General features: G+C 37.6%; 1 protein-coding gene across 1 annotated transcript; it reads left to right on the top strand.

The window, feature by feature from the left end:
* The first annotated feature begins 2,387 nt into the window (after positions 1 to 2,387).
* Positions 2,388 to 3,341, top strand: LOC101607001 (olfactory receptor 1019). The gene has a single exon (XM_004667613.3). It carries the CDS (start codon positions 2,388 to 2,390, stop codon positions 3,339 to 3,341), a length of 954 nt encoding a protein of 317 aa, XP_004667670.3.
* The last annotated feature ends 12,759 nt before the right edge of the window (positions 3,342 to 16,100 follow it).

Here is a 16,100-nt window from a genome sequence, read left to right as displayed (position 1 = left end):
CTCTTGCTACTTTTAACACATATTCTCTCTTTGTTTTCATTGTTAAGAGTTTTAGCTATGATGTGTCTTGGAGAATTTCTTCTTTGGTCCTGTTTGTTTGGTGTTCTGTGGTATTCTTGTATATGAATGGGCTTCTCTTCTGAGAGATTCGAAAAGTTTTTCTTAAATAATTTTGTTGAATATCTTCTCTATGCCTCTGGCAGATTTCCTATCCTTCTGATATACCCATGATATGGAATTTTTTTTTTTTTTTTTTTTGTCATTTGGGGATATTCCACTAGTCCCTCATATTCGGTTCACTTGATTTTTTGAAGTTAGAAAAGTTTTTGGCCTCATGATCAATTTCTTTTGTCTTACATTCCAGGTCAGAGGTTCTGTCTTCCACATGAGCAACTCTGTTTGTGGGTGGTTCTAGAGAGGATTTTAAAATTTACATTTGAGTTTTATTTTCTGTTGTATTATTTTGCAACATGTCCATCTCTTTTTGTGAGGTACAATTTAAATTCCAGTTCTGATTTTCTTGGTGCTTTCTGGAATTCATTCTTGCATTTGATCAAGACTTCATTAAGCTTATTCAATTGGTGATTCTGATCTTCCATTTCATGACTCACCTTCAATTTATTCCTATCTCTTTGGAGGGTTCTAAAGTTTGTTAAGCCTACTATCAAAAGCTGAATGCTCTAGAAGATGATTCTGTTCAATTGTATTGATGTGATTGTTGATTCTTTGATGGTTTGTTTCCATTTCAGCGATTTTTTTAATCAGTGTCTCATTGGTTGTTGTGTTTTCATTTGGTAAAAGAATTTCTGTTGATTTCTCTATGATTTCATTGGAGGCTTCCATTGTAGGATTAGGCATCCTTGGTGGAGATATCTGTTTTCTGACTTTCATTGGGTTTTTTTGCTTTATTGTCTATCCATTTTAGGATGACCCTTTATTTTATTGAGGAGGAAGCAAAGTTTTGTCTATTGGCCCATGCACTCACTGACTCAGGTAAACAGGGATACTGGCACCCAGTGGTCTGTCAGCTACCAGATCAAAAGTCCTGATTCCACAGCTCACACAGGGACCAGACCTCTCCAAGCAAGGCACAATGGGACTTACCAGGGCTAGGGGATCCAGGAACAGGGATCTAGCCTAGTTACTCCACACTGTGCCCACCACACACAGTCCAGCTCAGGGATCATGGACCAGGGAGCTTGGAGGAGACAGAAAACAAGGTTATGACCAACTCACTCCACACTGCTGTGCCCACCTACACACACTGGCACAGGGAACCCAGAGCAGGAAACTGAGAGGAGCCAAGAAACAAGGGTCTGGCCTACTCATTCCACACCTCTGTACCCACCAGCACACATACCAATGCAGGGAGCCCCGACCAGGGAGTTGGGAGAAGCCAGGAGCCAGGGGTCTGGCCTACTCAATCCTAAATTATTTAGTTTCTTATTATTGAGCTTTTAGATACTTTTCTATAGTATATGTTCAAGACTTTTTAAAACCAAATATGTTCTTCAAATAACTTCTCCCAGGCCAACCTTTCTCTGACTGACCTAATACATGTAACACAGTCATCATGTAGTGGGAATTTGTTGAACAGGAGCATATATGTTTACAAATTATAAACTCTTGGATAATGTATGATATCATTGAATTTTCTTCTTGGTTGTGATTATAGAAATAAAAGATATGAACACAGCATCTATCATTTCTCACCTTAAGATTTAGGGTAATCTACTATAAAGAACACAACCCGATGAATGACACCTCATCTTATTCTGAGTTCTTTCCATTCCTGAGCAGCAAACCAATCCAAACAAATAAATTTTGTTCTCTCTTCAGATACGTAACTCAATTCATTTATAAATTACCTATTTTGTCTTGTTTGGTTTGGTTTCGTTTGGTTTTGGCCACTGCCTTCAATTTTGCAACTTAATAGTTAATTCAACCACTGAGGAAAAAACTAAAGAAAAATGTTAACAATTGAATGATTCTGTGTTTTGTTTTAGGAAGACAGAATAACACTCAAGACACCTCTTCTTTGCTATTGAACAAATTGGGTAATCACCAAGACCATTTCAAACATCTGGCATCATATAATGAATGACATCAGAGCTTTGAGGTCACTGGATAAGCAGAGCTTATTAAACATCTCCCATTGTGTGTGATCACCTACAGAAGGCATTCAGCCGTCACCTTCCCCAATGGTACTCTGTTAGTCATCTAATTGACTTAGTCAATCTTTGAGACTTACCTAAATGAACATTTACTGCAGGAATGCATATGATATATGAGTCATATTATTGTTTACTGTTATTCTGAATATTTCCATTGACAGGAAATTTGCTACATCCATCAAAAAACCAAAAGTATACATAAATATAACTGAAATGATGGGTAAGGAAAACCACTCAGTGGTAACTGAGTTTATCTTCATGGGTATCACACAAGACCCTCAGCTGCAGATCATCTTTTTTGTGGTCTTTTTCATTGTCTACCTGGTTAATGTGATGGGGAATGTTGGCATGTTCATTCTGATATTAACAGACACTCAGCTTCATACCCCCATGTATTTTTTTCTCTGCAACCTCTCCTTTGTTGACTTGGGATACTCCTCAGCCATTGCTCCCAGGATGCTGGCTGACTTCCTGACAAAGCACAAAGTTATCTCCTTTTCCAGCTGCGCCACCCAGTTTGCTTTCTTTGTAGGTTTTGTGGATGCTGAGTGCTACATTCTGGCTGTAATGGCCTATGACCGCTTTGTGGCCATCGGTCGACCCCTCCACTATAGCACTCTCATGTCCAGGAAAGTTTGCCTTGCTCTCATGCTGGGCTCTTACCTCGCTGGTACAGTGAGTCTAGTAGTTCACACTTCCCTCACTTTTAGCCTCAATTACTGTGGTTCCAATATTATCAACCATTTCTTCTGTGAAATCCCACCACTCTTGGCTCTGTCCTGCTCAGATACCTACATCAGTGAGATAGTGCTCTTTAGTTTGTGTGGCTTCATTGAATTCAGCACCATCCTTATCATCTTCATTTCCTATGCCTTTATCCTCATTGCAATCATCAGAATGCGCTCAGCTGAAGGACGCCTCAAGGCTTTCTCCACCTGTGGGTCTCATCTAACTGGTGTTACCCTCTTTTATGGTACAGTCATGTTCATGTACCTGAGGCCTACATCCAGCTACTCCCTGGACCAAGACAAGTGGGCCTCTGTGTTCTACACTATTATCATCCCTATGCTGAACCCCTTGATCTATAGTTTGCGGAACAAGGATGTGAAATCTGCTTTCAAAAAACTGATTGGGAAGAGACCTCAAAATATGTTTTCACAGAGGTAAACAATAGTAAAAAGACAATGGCAGGAAAGTGAAAATGCACATGACTTTTCAGTAAATATTACCCAAGTTTTATGATTAAAAGAAAACTCAGAGAGAAAAGGCCAGGACATGTTCACAGAAATACACACAAAAATTATTTCAATATAGAGAGTGCTTATGAATTAGGTAGTTCCTGTTTGAGCAGCAGTTGTTTTATGGTGAAAAACCTCAGCCAAAGCCACTTTATGGCCCATCCACATAGTGTATGATGGCAGAATCCATGTCCATCTCCCTGCTTACCAGCACTCAGTGGAACTTCTACACATGGTTCAATTCTCTTATCCTTCATTGACTCAGTAGTACTACAAGAATTATCATTGTAATCATGAGACAGGCAGTTATACAAATGACAGAGAAGGCTGCTCTTAAACACTTTTTGGGGAGTTGTAAGCATTTAACTTTTTAAGAAGTCACAAGTGGGAAACAAAAGACCATAAGGGGGAAAAGAAATAAGGAAACAGTATGACAACAGAAAGTAAATTAAATTATGGAGAGGGCTCAAAGGACAAGGGAAAAGGGAAAAGGGGGGAGGGAAAACAAAAACATTTATGGAAGTTCTAAAATGAAGCCTAATTCTTTGTATGATAATAAAATTTTTGAAATGGATAGCCACATAAGGTAGTACACTCTTTTAATCCCAGACCTGAGGAGGGTTAAGTAGGTGGATCACCATAAGTTCAGGGCCAAACTGGACTAAAAAATGAGTTCAGGTCAACCTGAGCTAGAGTGAGACCTTGCTTCAAAAACAAGATGATAGATGGGCATTGTGGCACACACTTTTAATCCCTGCACTCAAGAGGCAGAGGTAGGAGGATTCCTGTGAGCATGAGGCCACCCTGAGATTACATAATGAATTCTAGGCCACCCAGAGATAGAGCAAGACCCTCGTAAAACCCCCAAAAATGATAATAATGGATATTTTGATTACTCATACTTTTGTGAATCTTCTCGACAGAAAACGCTCAAATCCACAAGATAAACAGCATAGTGGCCATCTTTTCATATTGTTTTCTTGATCCCTAACATGGACATGTTAATCCTGGGCCTTTCAGGCTAACATTCAGATTAAGAAACAAGGGCTTTCTTTTAGCTAATATTAACTGCAGGTGAGAGAAAATTGACAGTCATGGAAAACACTTATCTGATATTCTTTTTAAACATATTTTGTTTCTTTCTGCCATCTGAAACAAATAAAATATTTTAAATTTTTCATAACTTATTTCATGCATGGGCATAGGTTGAAACTCTAAATGTGACATGCTGAGGGCTCTTGAGATATGAATAAAAACATACATCTTTGGAAAATGTCTCTCATTGACTGTTAGGAAAGTTTTTGTCAATTGAATTATTTTATAGTCCATGTCCTTTTTGAACATAAATTGTTCTTTATTTATAAAATATCAGTAGTAGAATTAGGCAATTCTCCCTTTAACATTTACCAGTTTAAGGAAAAACTATAGTACATAGTAGAATATGAAATTGAGGCATGTTCATTATTGTCATATGACAAAATGGGAAAGAATGCTGAGTGATTCTAAGACTGAAACAAAGTTCCTATGGTGTTAGTAATATTTAAATAATAAAACTGACCACAATTCTAGCAACACCTCATTGCAACATTACAGTGTTAAGTCAGCTACTTCCATATTCATTTATAATAGTTATTATAGCCCAGTGTTTCATACACATGAGATTCCTCTTGGCTTTTTAGCAAGGTGGACTAGCAGACAAGATAATTGAGCCAAACTTTTCAATGATGATATTAGGTCAGTATCATTTAATAAGACCCATTTACATTGATTTAAATAGTGTGAGCCCCCAGTGATGAACACATTCGATGCATAGGTTTCCTTTGCATCCTTTACTGGGTTCAGGTGAAGTAAAATAACATACAACAAAAATACTTATCTACATGAGTATATTTGAATACTCATGATTGCAAAGGTCCTAATACTTCAATAGGATCTGATAGCTTTTGTTTCTCTCTCCAGATCAGCTGCCATTCTTCTTCATTTTGCATTCTATACCAGAAAACTAACCTCCAAACATCAATTTGGTCAAATTGCAGAAAAGTTAAAAGAAGACTATAGCCAGAGAACATACCTTCAGGACTTTCCTCAAGGAAATGGAAATGTGTAGTCATGCCTAGGGAAGGCTATTAGCTCCAGCTCATTTATCTTCACAACAAAAGGTTCTCTCCTTCTTTCTCCTCTTTTTTTCGCCGTCATTCTGCCGGCCTAGCTGCAGCACTCTGGGGCAAAAGATTAATCCATACTCATTTTGTGACTTTCATATTTTCTGACCACATCTTTGAAAATATTTTATTGAATTTTTCATGAATTAATTTAATAGAATAGAATATCTGTTTGAAGATAAAAGTCAGATAGATAAAACTGATGTTAAGAGAAATGCTAAAATGAACAGGCTATATATGTACAAACCAAGGTTTTTTTTTTTTTTATGCAAGAACTCGCAGAAAAACTAGCTTTATTACTCTGAGCAGTTGCCTATATCATGTTGGGAATGAAGGCGGGGATTTTAGGATGGGGGAAGAGGCAAGGGCCAATAGTAAACTTTAACTATTGAAATGGTAATTACAATTGCCGAGCAGAGGTTGCAGGCCAGAAGCCATTAGGTGCCTTGTTGAGTCCTAACTGGCCAGAGACAGGTCACCAAACTCTAGCTAGGCTCAGGAAGTTCCACTAGACCTCACGCCTGGGCCTTTCAGAGCCCAACATCTCCCCCTTTTGCTTTTTTAAGAGCATTAGTCACCATAGCCCCTGTCTTAGGTTGTCCCACTCTGGGGATCTTACCCATCATTGGTCACATGGAGGGCTGGGGAGGTGGCAGTGGGTCATCTGAGGAACTTAATTCCCGAGTTTCCAGCCTATGGTAATGTATTTCGATCAGTTTGTGTCAGGTAAACATGTAAGAGAAACATTTCAACATTTCTTCATTTCTTTTTATAAGCTCTCGACTGTATTTATTATGGAACAGCTGCCAAATGTATCTTTTCTTTTTTTTTTTTTTGCTTTGAGAAAAAATATTGCTGCTACAAGGCTCAGGTCTCAAATTTATGATCCTTACCTTCAGCTTCCCAAATGCTGAGATTACAGGTAAGTACCACCATGCTCAGTGTGACACCTTCCTCCATTTTATTAAATAATATTCCTTAAAGACTTTACTAACCACCTTGTGCTTTGATCTCTATTGTCTCATAACCAGGAGGATATTTGTCCTGGTTCATCTGATTAGAACCCACATAGGGAGGAGGCTAAGGGAAAAATGTCATGGAATCAGTGTCAATATGACCCTTTATAGCTAAATTTAAGCAACTAAGAGGTACAGAATAAGTGATTATTATTTTGGTTCCAGAGGGTACATAATGAGTATACCCAGAGCCTCATTCCCCACCTCCTAGATCCCTGGTTTGAGGATGCATGGAAAAGAACAACATAATCATTTCAATACATGCAGAGAAGACCTCAACACAATAAAAACTACATATAAAGCATTAAAGCCCAAATAATAGTTAATGGGGGAAAACTAAGGAGTTCCCATTCAGACTTCAGACCAGGAACAAGACAAGGTTGCTCACTCTCACAACTGCTCTTTAACATAGTACTAGATGTACTTACTACCCCAGGCAACAAGACAAGAGAAAGAAATAAAAGGGACATAAATTGGAAAGGAAGAAGTGAAATTAGCCCTATTTACAAATGATGTGATCCTATGCATAAGTGACCCAAAAATCAACTCCAGATGGATTAAAGACCTAAATAGAAGACCTGAAACTCCTCAACTACTGGAAGAAAGATATCTCAAACAATATCCCAGTAGCCCAGGAAATTAAACAATCTCTCAACCAATGGAATCTCATTAAGATAAAAAGGTTTTGTATAAGCAAACATACCATAAGCAGAGCCAATAAATTACCCACAGAATGGGAAAAATTTTTCACAAGCTATACCACTGACAGAATACTAATATTAAGAATCTACAAAGAACTAAAAAGACTAAACAATAAAATATCAGTCTGGCATGGTGGCTCAAGCCCGTCACTTGGGAGGCAGAGGTAGGAAGATTGCTATGAGTTTGAGACCACCTTGAGACTACATAGTGAATTCTAGATCAACCTGAGCTAGTATGAGACCCTATCTTAACCCCCCCCCCCAGACAAAAGAAAAGAGGAAAAAAGACACTAAAAATAGGGTAGAGAACTGAATAGGGAAGTCTCAAAGGAAGAAATACAAACGGCTTACATACACACTTTAAAAATGTTCAACATCCCTAAATATCAGGGAAATTAAAACAACAAAACAACAATAAGATTCCACCTTACTCCAGCAAAGATTTCATCATTAAAAAATCAAACAACAAGAAATGTTGGTGAGGATGTGGGGAAAGAGGACCCTCATTCACTGTTGATGGGAATGCAAACTTGTTTAACCACTATGAAAATGAATATGAAGATTCCTGGAAAAGATGAATATAGAACTACCAACAGACCTAGTTATTCCTTTACTGGGCATTTACTCTAAATGCTCCACACTTTAGTACAGAGATATTTGCTCAAACATGTTTATAGCTGTTCACTTCATAATAGCTAAGCACTGGAATCCATCCAGGTGCCTCTCACTGGATAAATAGATAATGAAGATGTGGTACATATACACAATGAAATCCTACTCTGCAGTAATAAATAACAATACAGTGAAATTTGTAGGAAAATGATGGATTTAGAACAGATCATACTCAGTGAACACACACAATCACAGAAAGACCAACACTGCATTTTCTCACTTATCAATGGTTCTTAGCCTTGATCAACTTGAGTTGTTGGCATATCGGATAGGCAACTCAAGGCCCAGATAATAGGCATGAATGGGTTTGGAAGGAGGGGAATGGTAAGGTGTTGGGGAAAAATGCACAAAAATAGGGCTGAAGGGATTGCTTAGCAGTAAAAGGCATTTTCCTGCAAAGCCAAAGGACCCAGGTTCGATTCCCCAGGACCCATGATAGCAAGATTCTCAAGGTGGCATATGCGTCTGGAGTTCATTTGCAGTGGCTGGAGGCATGCCCATTCTTCCTCTCTCTTTTTCTCTCTCTCTTCCCCCCTCTTTCTCTCTGTCAAATAAAATTTTTAAAAAATTAAAAATAAAAAATAAAACCACAAATCTAAACCCAAAAAGAATAGGTACCATAGAAAACTTTCTTCTTGTAGGTAAACTAAAAAAGGTAACCCTCAACACAAGTATAGGGGGAGCACCAAAAAAAGAAGGGCTCTGGAAAGGGTGTGGTGAAGTCTGAGACTAAGTATTCTTGGCTCTGACTTATAACTTGCAATACAAGTAATATGTGCTATGCACATTGAGCTATTGATTGGAGAGACCTACAATATCCCCAAAACAAGACAGGCTACTGTCAAAGCACTTGATTACTCACCTGAGGTAAAAGTTAAGACTCTACTGCTGAAGACACCATATGCTTCCAACACCATGCACAGAGCGACTTGACTGGAATCTGGAACAGAGCCAGTCCCCAGACAGTAAACACATCTCATGAGCTACTGGGGGAAAGTGGCCAGCAATGGTGTGAGTAAACAGGGGTCTAAGCTACTCAGCAGCAAACAACCTGACAAGAAGTGTGCACCAGTTCAGTGGTGGCGCACAGCATTGGTGGGCAACCAATGGCTTTCTGATTAACTAAGAGATCTCCTCTGTAGAAAGAAACCCATATCTGGAACTAGGAACCAGGTCCAACCTCTATGGAGAAAAATATTAGCTCTCCAGTGTCAAGCTCCCACTAGTCTTTGACTAAAAGAGGGGCTACATCCATCAATCTCTACCTAAATTAATAGCCCTTATCCAATATTACCTATGCTGACTTCACTCTCCTTTGGAGAATCTGTTTTTCTTTTTCAGAAGGTAAGAAGACCTGAGGGGATAAACCATCCCTCACATTTCAGTCAAGGCCCAGATAAAATCATACAGGAACTGGGGAGATTAGCAAAAGTGTTGTTTTATGATGATCCTGACAATGAATGCCAGAGTGAAGGAGACAGACACTGAGGATACACAACACTTACCAAAGCAGAGATCCAGAGGTTATCACTTTAAGAGCTTATCACTGAAGTAAACTCAAAACACACCCACCAAAGCTCAGAGAATTTTGTGGAAGAAGAGGAAGAAAGATTGTAAGGGCCATAGTTTGGGATGCCATACTCAGAGGTATTCTCTCCCCACCCCCCACTCCCCCCACCCCCATCCCCCACCCTTGCTAATTGACTGCTGTTTTCACAATGCATAACACACAACCCCATGGGGAATAACAACAACCAAAATGAAGAGGGCTTCCTGTGGAATGGGGCCAGGGAGGAGAGAGAATGTGGTACCAATACATTGTGTATTCATACAAAGGATGTTCTGAATAAAATAAAAAAAAAAAAAACAAAGCTTTTGCTTCTGCAGAATATTTACAGATGAAAGTCAATTATAATGCTTTATAAAAACACAGCTATCATGAGCAAACACTTAAAAACAACTAGCTTTAAAATAAAAATTATGTATATAGAGGAGAGATCCAAGAGCCCAAAGAAGCAGGCAAAAGCAGCTCCAGCAGCAAAGGCACCAGGTCCACGGCCACAGCTGCCAAGCTTGGTCTGAGCCACAGGAAAAGCCAGGTGAGTGGATTTTCCACTCACACTGCCTTGCTGGAAAACTCAAGAAACATGAAGGGAGGACAGCAGGAAAGAGCAGAGGAGTGGCTAGTGAGGAAGAGTATCACGTGGATCAGCAGGAGAACTAGAGCCACTAACCACAGCCTCCACTCCCCCACCACCAACACAAGCACCAACAGCACCAGAGACCTGGTAAAGGGAGCTCACCTGCACAGCACCCAGCACAGGTGACCAGAGCAGCAATCTAGCCATCCACCCCCACCCCCCCACCAGGCTACCTGAGTCCACAGTGTAGCAAAGAGGAACTCAAGTGGAGCACAGCATAACTTAGATCAAAACAATCTCAAAAGGTAACTGGGATTACACCAGGGCAGTACATGCCAAACAAGCCTGGTACATAGTCTTGAATCAGAAGTGCTAATTGTACCTTCCATGTCAGTTTAAGTTATACGTTAAATCAGATGGATGGTCGGATTTGCCATTATTTTTAATTTTTTTTTTAATGTTTATTTGTTTATTTGAAAGTGACAGAGAGAGATGAGAGAGAGAAAGGGAGAGAGGGAGGGAAATAATAGGTGCACCAGGGCCTCCAGCCACTGCACACGAACTCCAGATGTGTGCATCTGACTAATGTGGGTCCTGGGAAATCAAGCCTTGAACCAGGGTCCTTAGGCTTCACAGGCAAGCACTCAACCACTTCAACCACTAAGTCATCTTTCCAGCCCAGATTGGCCATTTTGGGGGCTTATCACTTTTTGCCTCCTGATTTATAGTGTCTTTGTTTCCTCTTCTGTTGTTCATTAAGGAAGGGACTCACTTGGTCATAAGCTGACTTGGAACCCTCAACAGACCAGAAATCTTAGCTTCCTATTTAACAGGGTTAAGGATGTAGAGCAACACGTATTCTAAGGGACTGTGACTTCATTAGAGGATCCGGTTGTCATAATACCTATTCCTGCATAAATACTCTGTGCTGTTTTTCATTGAATGTGTACATTGTTTAGTTAAATTTTAGAACCTGCCTGTATTTTGCTCCACTCAGCCTACTGAATACTCTCATAATAAGCAAACCCAACATCTAGGGTCACTTTTGTAGATACTCTGAGAGTCTTAAGATCCACACCTAGTACCTTAAGCTCCTCCCCTGAAGATATATAACATCATATTGAGTGATACATCTCATAATACTGCAGCTATTTATAAAATCCAAGCATTAAATTAATCCAAGATGCAGAAAATATGTACATTATAACACAAGGAACACCAAAAATCAAGACAATAAACTGACCAAAAAGTATTAATGCATCAGAAATGACCTCCAGTGAAATTGATTTAGAGGAAATGGTTGAGAAATGATTATAAATATGTTCAAAGAAATTAAAGAGGAAACAAAAGGAATAAAAGAAGACACAGGAAACCAATTTAATGAGGTCAAAACAAAGACATAAATAAGGAAATAGAAATAATAAAGAAAACTCAGTCAGAATTACTAGCAATGAAGAACACAGTCAATGACATAAAAAAAAAAAAACTCTATAGAAAATCTCACCAGTAGAATGAATGAAGGAGAAGAGAGAATATCTAAACTACAAGACCAGATGGAAAATCTAATACACTCCTACAAAGAGAAAGACAAACTAATAGGAAAATATAAAAAGGAATTTCAAAATATTTGACAACACTACAAAAAGATCTAACATAAGAATTCAAGGTATAGTATAAGGAAAAGATTTCACTCCTAAGGCATAGTAGGCATTTTCAATAAAATCATAGAAGAAAACTTCCACAAAATTTGGAAAGAGATGCCAATGCAGATATAGGAATCCTTTAGAACCCCAGAAAAAAATCTGGAAAGAATCTTGCCATATTATAATTAAATTACCAAACATACAAACCAAAGAATATATATATAAGCAGTTAGAGAGAAAAATAAAGTCACATACAAAGGCAAGCCCATCAGGATCACAGCAGATTACTCACCTCAAAATTTAAAAGACAGAAGGTCTTGGAATGATGTATTCCAATTTCTCATGGATAACTCTCAACCAAGTTTATTTTATCCTGCAAAGCTATCCATTCAGATTGATAGACAAATAAGTATATGCCACAACAAAGGCAGGCTAAAGGAGTATTTGAAAACAAAACCAGCTCTACAGAAAATACTTACTTAAAAGGATCCTCCATGCTGAAGAGAAAGAAAAGCACACATAAAGGAACCTAGAAAAAACAAAGCACACTCAAATATTAGTTAATACAAGAGAGCAAAAGTAAACCAGAAGAACTACAAAACAAAACAAAGCAAAAAGGCAAAAGATACACACCTTTCAATAATAACTCAATATCAATGGCTTCAATGCCACAACAAAAAGACATAGGTTTGCAGGCTGGGTTAAAAAGCAGAATCCTTCAATTTGTTTCCTCTAAGAACCTCACCATTCTACAAAGGATGTACACTATATTAGGGTAAAAGGTTGGAAAAGAGTGTTTCAAGCAAATGGGCCTAGAAAACAAGCAGGGGTTGCTGTCCTAATGTCTGGCAAGGTAGACTTCAGACCAATATTAGTTAGGAAAGATAAGAAAGGTCACTTTATATTGGTTAAAGGAACTCTCTAACAGGGGGACATTACAATCCTAAACATATATGCACCTAACACAGGGGCTCCCAACTTCTTCAAACAAACTCTATTAGAACTAAGATCACAGATAACACAAAACACAATTGTAGACCCTTCTCATCAATTGACAAGTCATCCCAGCAAAAAAATAGAGGCATCTGAATTAAATGAGGTCATAGAACAAAAGTACCTAACAGATACAGGACATTTCATCCAAATGCTGCAGAATACACATTCTTTTCAGCAGCACATGGAATAGACCATGTATTAGGACACAAAGCAAATCTTAACATATACTGGAAAATTGAAAGAATTCCTCACATTTTGTCTAATCACAGTGGGATCAAACTACAAATCAATGGCAAGAAAAGCTATAGAGCATACACAAAATCATGGAAACTGAAAAATACACTACTAAATAATGAATGGGTCAATGAGGAAATCAAATATTCATAGAGTCAAATGATAATGAGAACACAACATATTAAAACCTTTGGGACACAATGAAGGCAGTCCTAAAAGGGAAATTAGTAAAATAGAAACAACAACAACAACAACAAAAAAAACAATCCAAATAATCAATGCAACCTAGAGTTGGTTCTTTGAAAGGATAAACAAGATTGATAAACCCTTAGCAAATCTGACCAAAAGAAAGATAGAAGAGACAAAAATTAATAAAATTAGAGATGAAAAAGGCACCATCCCAACATGTACCATAGATGTTCAAAAATTATAGGAACATACTATAAGAACATATATTCCACTGAGTTTGAAAATCTGAGAAGATGGATGATTTCCTTATATATATGACATACCTAAATTAAATCAAGATGAGGTTAACCACTTAAATAGACCTATAAAAAGTGTGGAGATCCAAGCAGTTATCAAAAATCTCCCAACTAAAGAAGTCCAGGCCCACATGGATTCACTGGTGAATTTTACCAGGCCTTCATGGAAGAACTTATACCAATGCTTCATAAACTTTTCCATAAAATAGAAAAACAAGGCATCCTACCAAATTCCTTCTACAAAGCCAGCATCACCCTGATACCAAAACCAGACAAAGATAGAACAAAAAATAAAGTCATAGACCAATCTCCCTCATAAACATAGATGTAAAAATTCTCAAAAAAATATTGGCAATCAGAATACAAGAATATATCAGAAGGATCATTTATTCCCAATCAAGAAGGCTTTGTCCTAGAGATGCAGGGATGGTTCAATATATGCAAATCGATTAGTGTAATACATTATATAAATGGACTGAAGGACAAAAATCACATGATCATCTCATTAGATGCAGAAAAAGTATTTGATAAAATCCAACATCCCTTCATGATAAAAGCTCTACAGAGAGCCAGGTGTGGTGGCACATGCCTTTAATCCCAGCACTCAGGTGGCAGAGATAGGAGGATCATCGTGAGTTCAAGGCCACCCTGAGGCTCTATAGTGAATTCCATGTCAGCCTGAGCTAGAGTGAGACCCTACCTTGAAAAAAAAAAAAAAAAAAAGCCCTACAGAGACTGGAAATAGAAGGAATATATCTCAACATAACAAAGGCTGTTTATGACAAGCCTATAGCCAACATATTACTAAATGGAGATAAAATTGAACCTTTTCCATTAAAACCAAGTGTCCACTTTCCCAACTTTTATTTAATATAATACTGAAAGTCTTAGCCATACCAATAATGCAAGAGACATTACTTGTAGATGACAAGACTCTGTACACAAAGGACCCTAAAGACTCTATCAGCAAACTGTTAGAGATGATAAACAACTATAGCCATGTTGCAGGATGCAAAATAAACACACAGAAATCAGTAACCTTACTATATGCTACCAACAAACACACAGAGGATGAAATCAGAGAATCACTCCCCATTCACAATTGCGTAAAAAAATAAATTAAGTACCTCAGGATAAACCTAACTAAGGAAGTGAAGAATTTCTACAATGCAATCTTTAAAGCACTCAAATGAGAAATTGCAAATGACGCTAGGAAATGGGTAAAACATCCCTTGTTCTTGGGTCAGAAGAACTGATATTGTGAAAATGGCAATCTTACCAAAAACAATCTACACATTTAATGCAATCCCCATCAAAATTCCAATGGTGTTGTTTACAGAAGTAGAATAAAACAATCCAAAAATTCATTTGGAAACACAAAAAGTTTGAATATCTAAAACAAATTTTTGAGCAACAAAATAAGGCTTGTAGTATCATGATACCTGATTTTAACCTATACTACAGAGCCATAGTAACAAAAACAGCATCTTACTGGCACAAAAACAGACATGTAGATCAATGGAATAGAATAGAGGCCACAGATGTAAGCCTTAGTAGCTATAGCCACCTGATATTTGACAAAAATGCCAAAAATACTCATTGGAGAAATGACAGCTTCTTCAGCAAATTGTGCTGGGAAAACTGGATATGTATCTGTAGAAGGACGAAAATAGATCCTTATTTCTCTCCATGCACAAGAATTAAATCCAAATGGATCAAAGACCTTAATATGAGACCTGAAACTCTGAAACTGCTAGAAGAAAAAGTATGGGAGGCCCTTCAACATATTGGTCTTATTATACTAAGTGAGGTAACCCAGGACCAGAAAATCAAACACTGCATGTTCTCTCTCATATATGGATCCTAGCTATTGATGATTGGACTTCTGTGTGAGTAGAAAGAAAACTCAGTCCCAGAGACTAGTAACCTAGAAAGGAGATATAAAGGGAATATAATGGCAGGGAGGGGAGACTTAAGAGGATGGCATTATGTATATGTAAGTAGAACAATAGATTAATGGGGTGAAAAAGCCTAAGTGAGGTCAGGAAAAAAGAGTGAATAAAGGAAAGATGGAGAGAGGCTGATCAAAATCTAAGAGGATATAAATAAATCATATGGAAACCTAAATTGTCAACAATACAGAGCTATATATTAATTTAGTTTCTTCTTTTGTAGCAAAATTTAGAAGCTTTGGCTTAGTAGGATAAATCTAAGGAATTGGTAAGCATCAATATTTTACCTCTCATAAATTTAAGGAATGGTGCTAATTAATTTGAACAGGCTAATTTTCTGATGTACAAGTCCATTTTGTGTATACAATAACAAAAATATTTAGTCTTAAATATGAACTTACTGGTCAGTTGCATGTATTAAACTTAGGTGTCTTTCTGGAGTTAGATTGCTTATATATTTTAAGGAATGAGATGTCTCTGTTGCCAGGAAATGAGTCATGGGTAAACCATAGTATGTAGTAACATTATGATTTTTTAGATTACTATTGGTAATATCATGGCAAGAAATGTGTATGGAGGTCAACTTACTGAGAAACCATTTTAATTTTAAAACTAATTAATCATTACTCACTTGGAAAAGACTAACTGAAACTTAAAATGTTTCTTTTGTTATCAATGATGTTGTA

The sequence above is a fragment of the Jaculus jaculus genome, chromosome 1 (genome assembly GCF_020740685.1).
Source record: "Jaculus jaculus isolate mJacJac1 chromosome 1, mJacJac1.mat.Y.cur, whole genome shotgun sequence".
Lineage (NCBI taxonomy): Eukaryota > Metazoa > Chordata > Mammalia > Rodentia > Dipodidae > Jaculus > Jaculus jaculus.
This window is presented reverse-complemented; position numbering and strand designations above follow the sequence as displayed.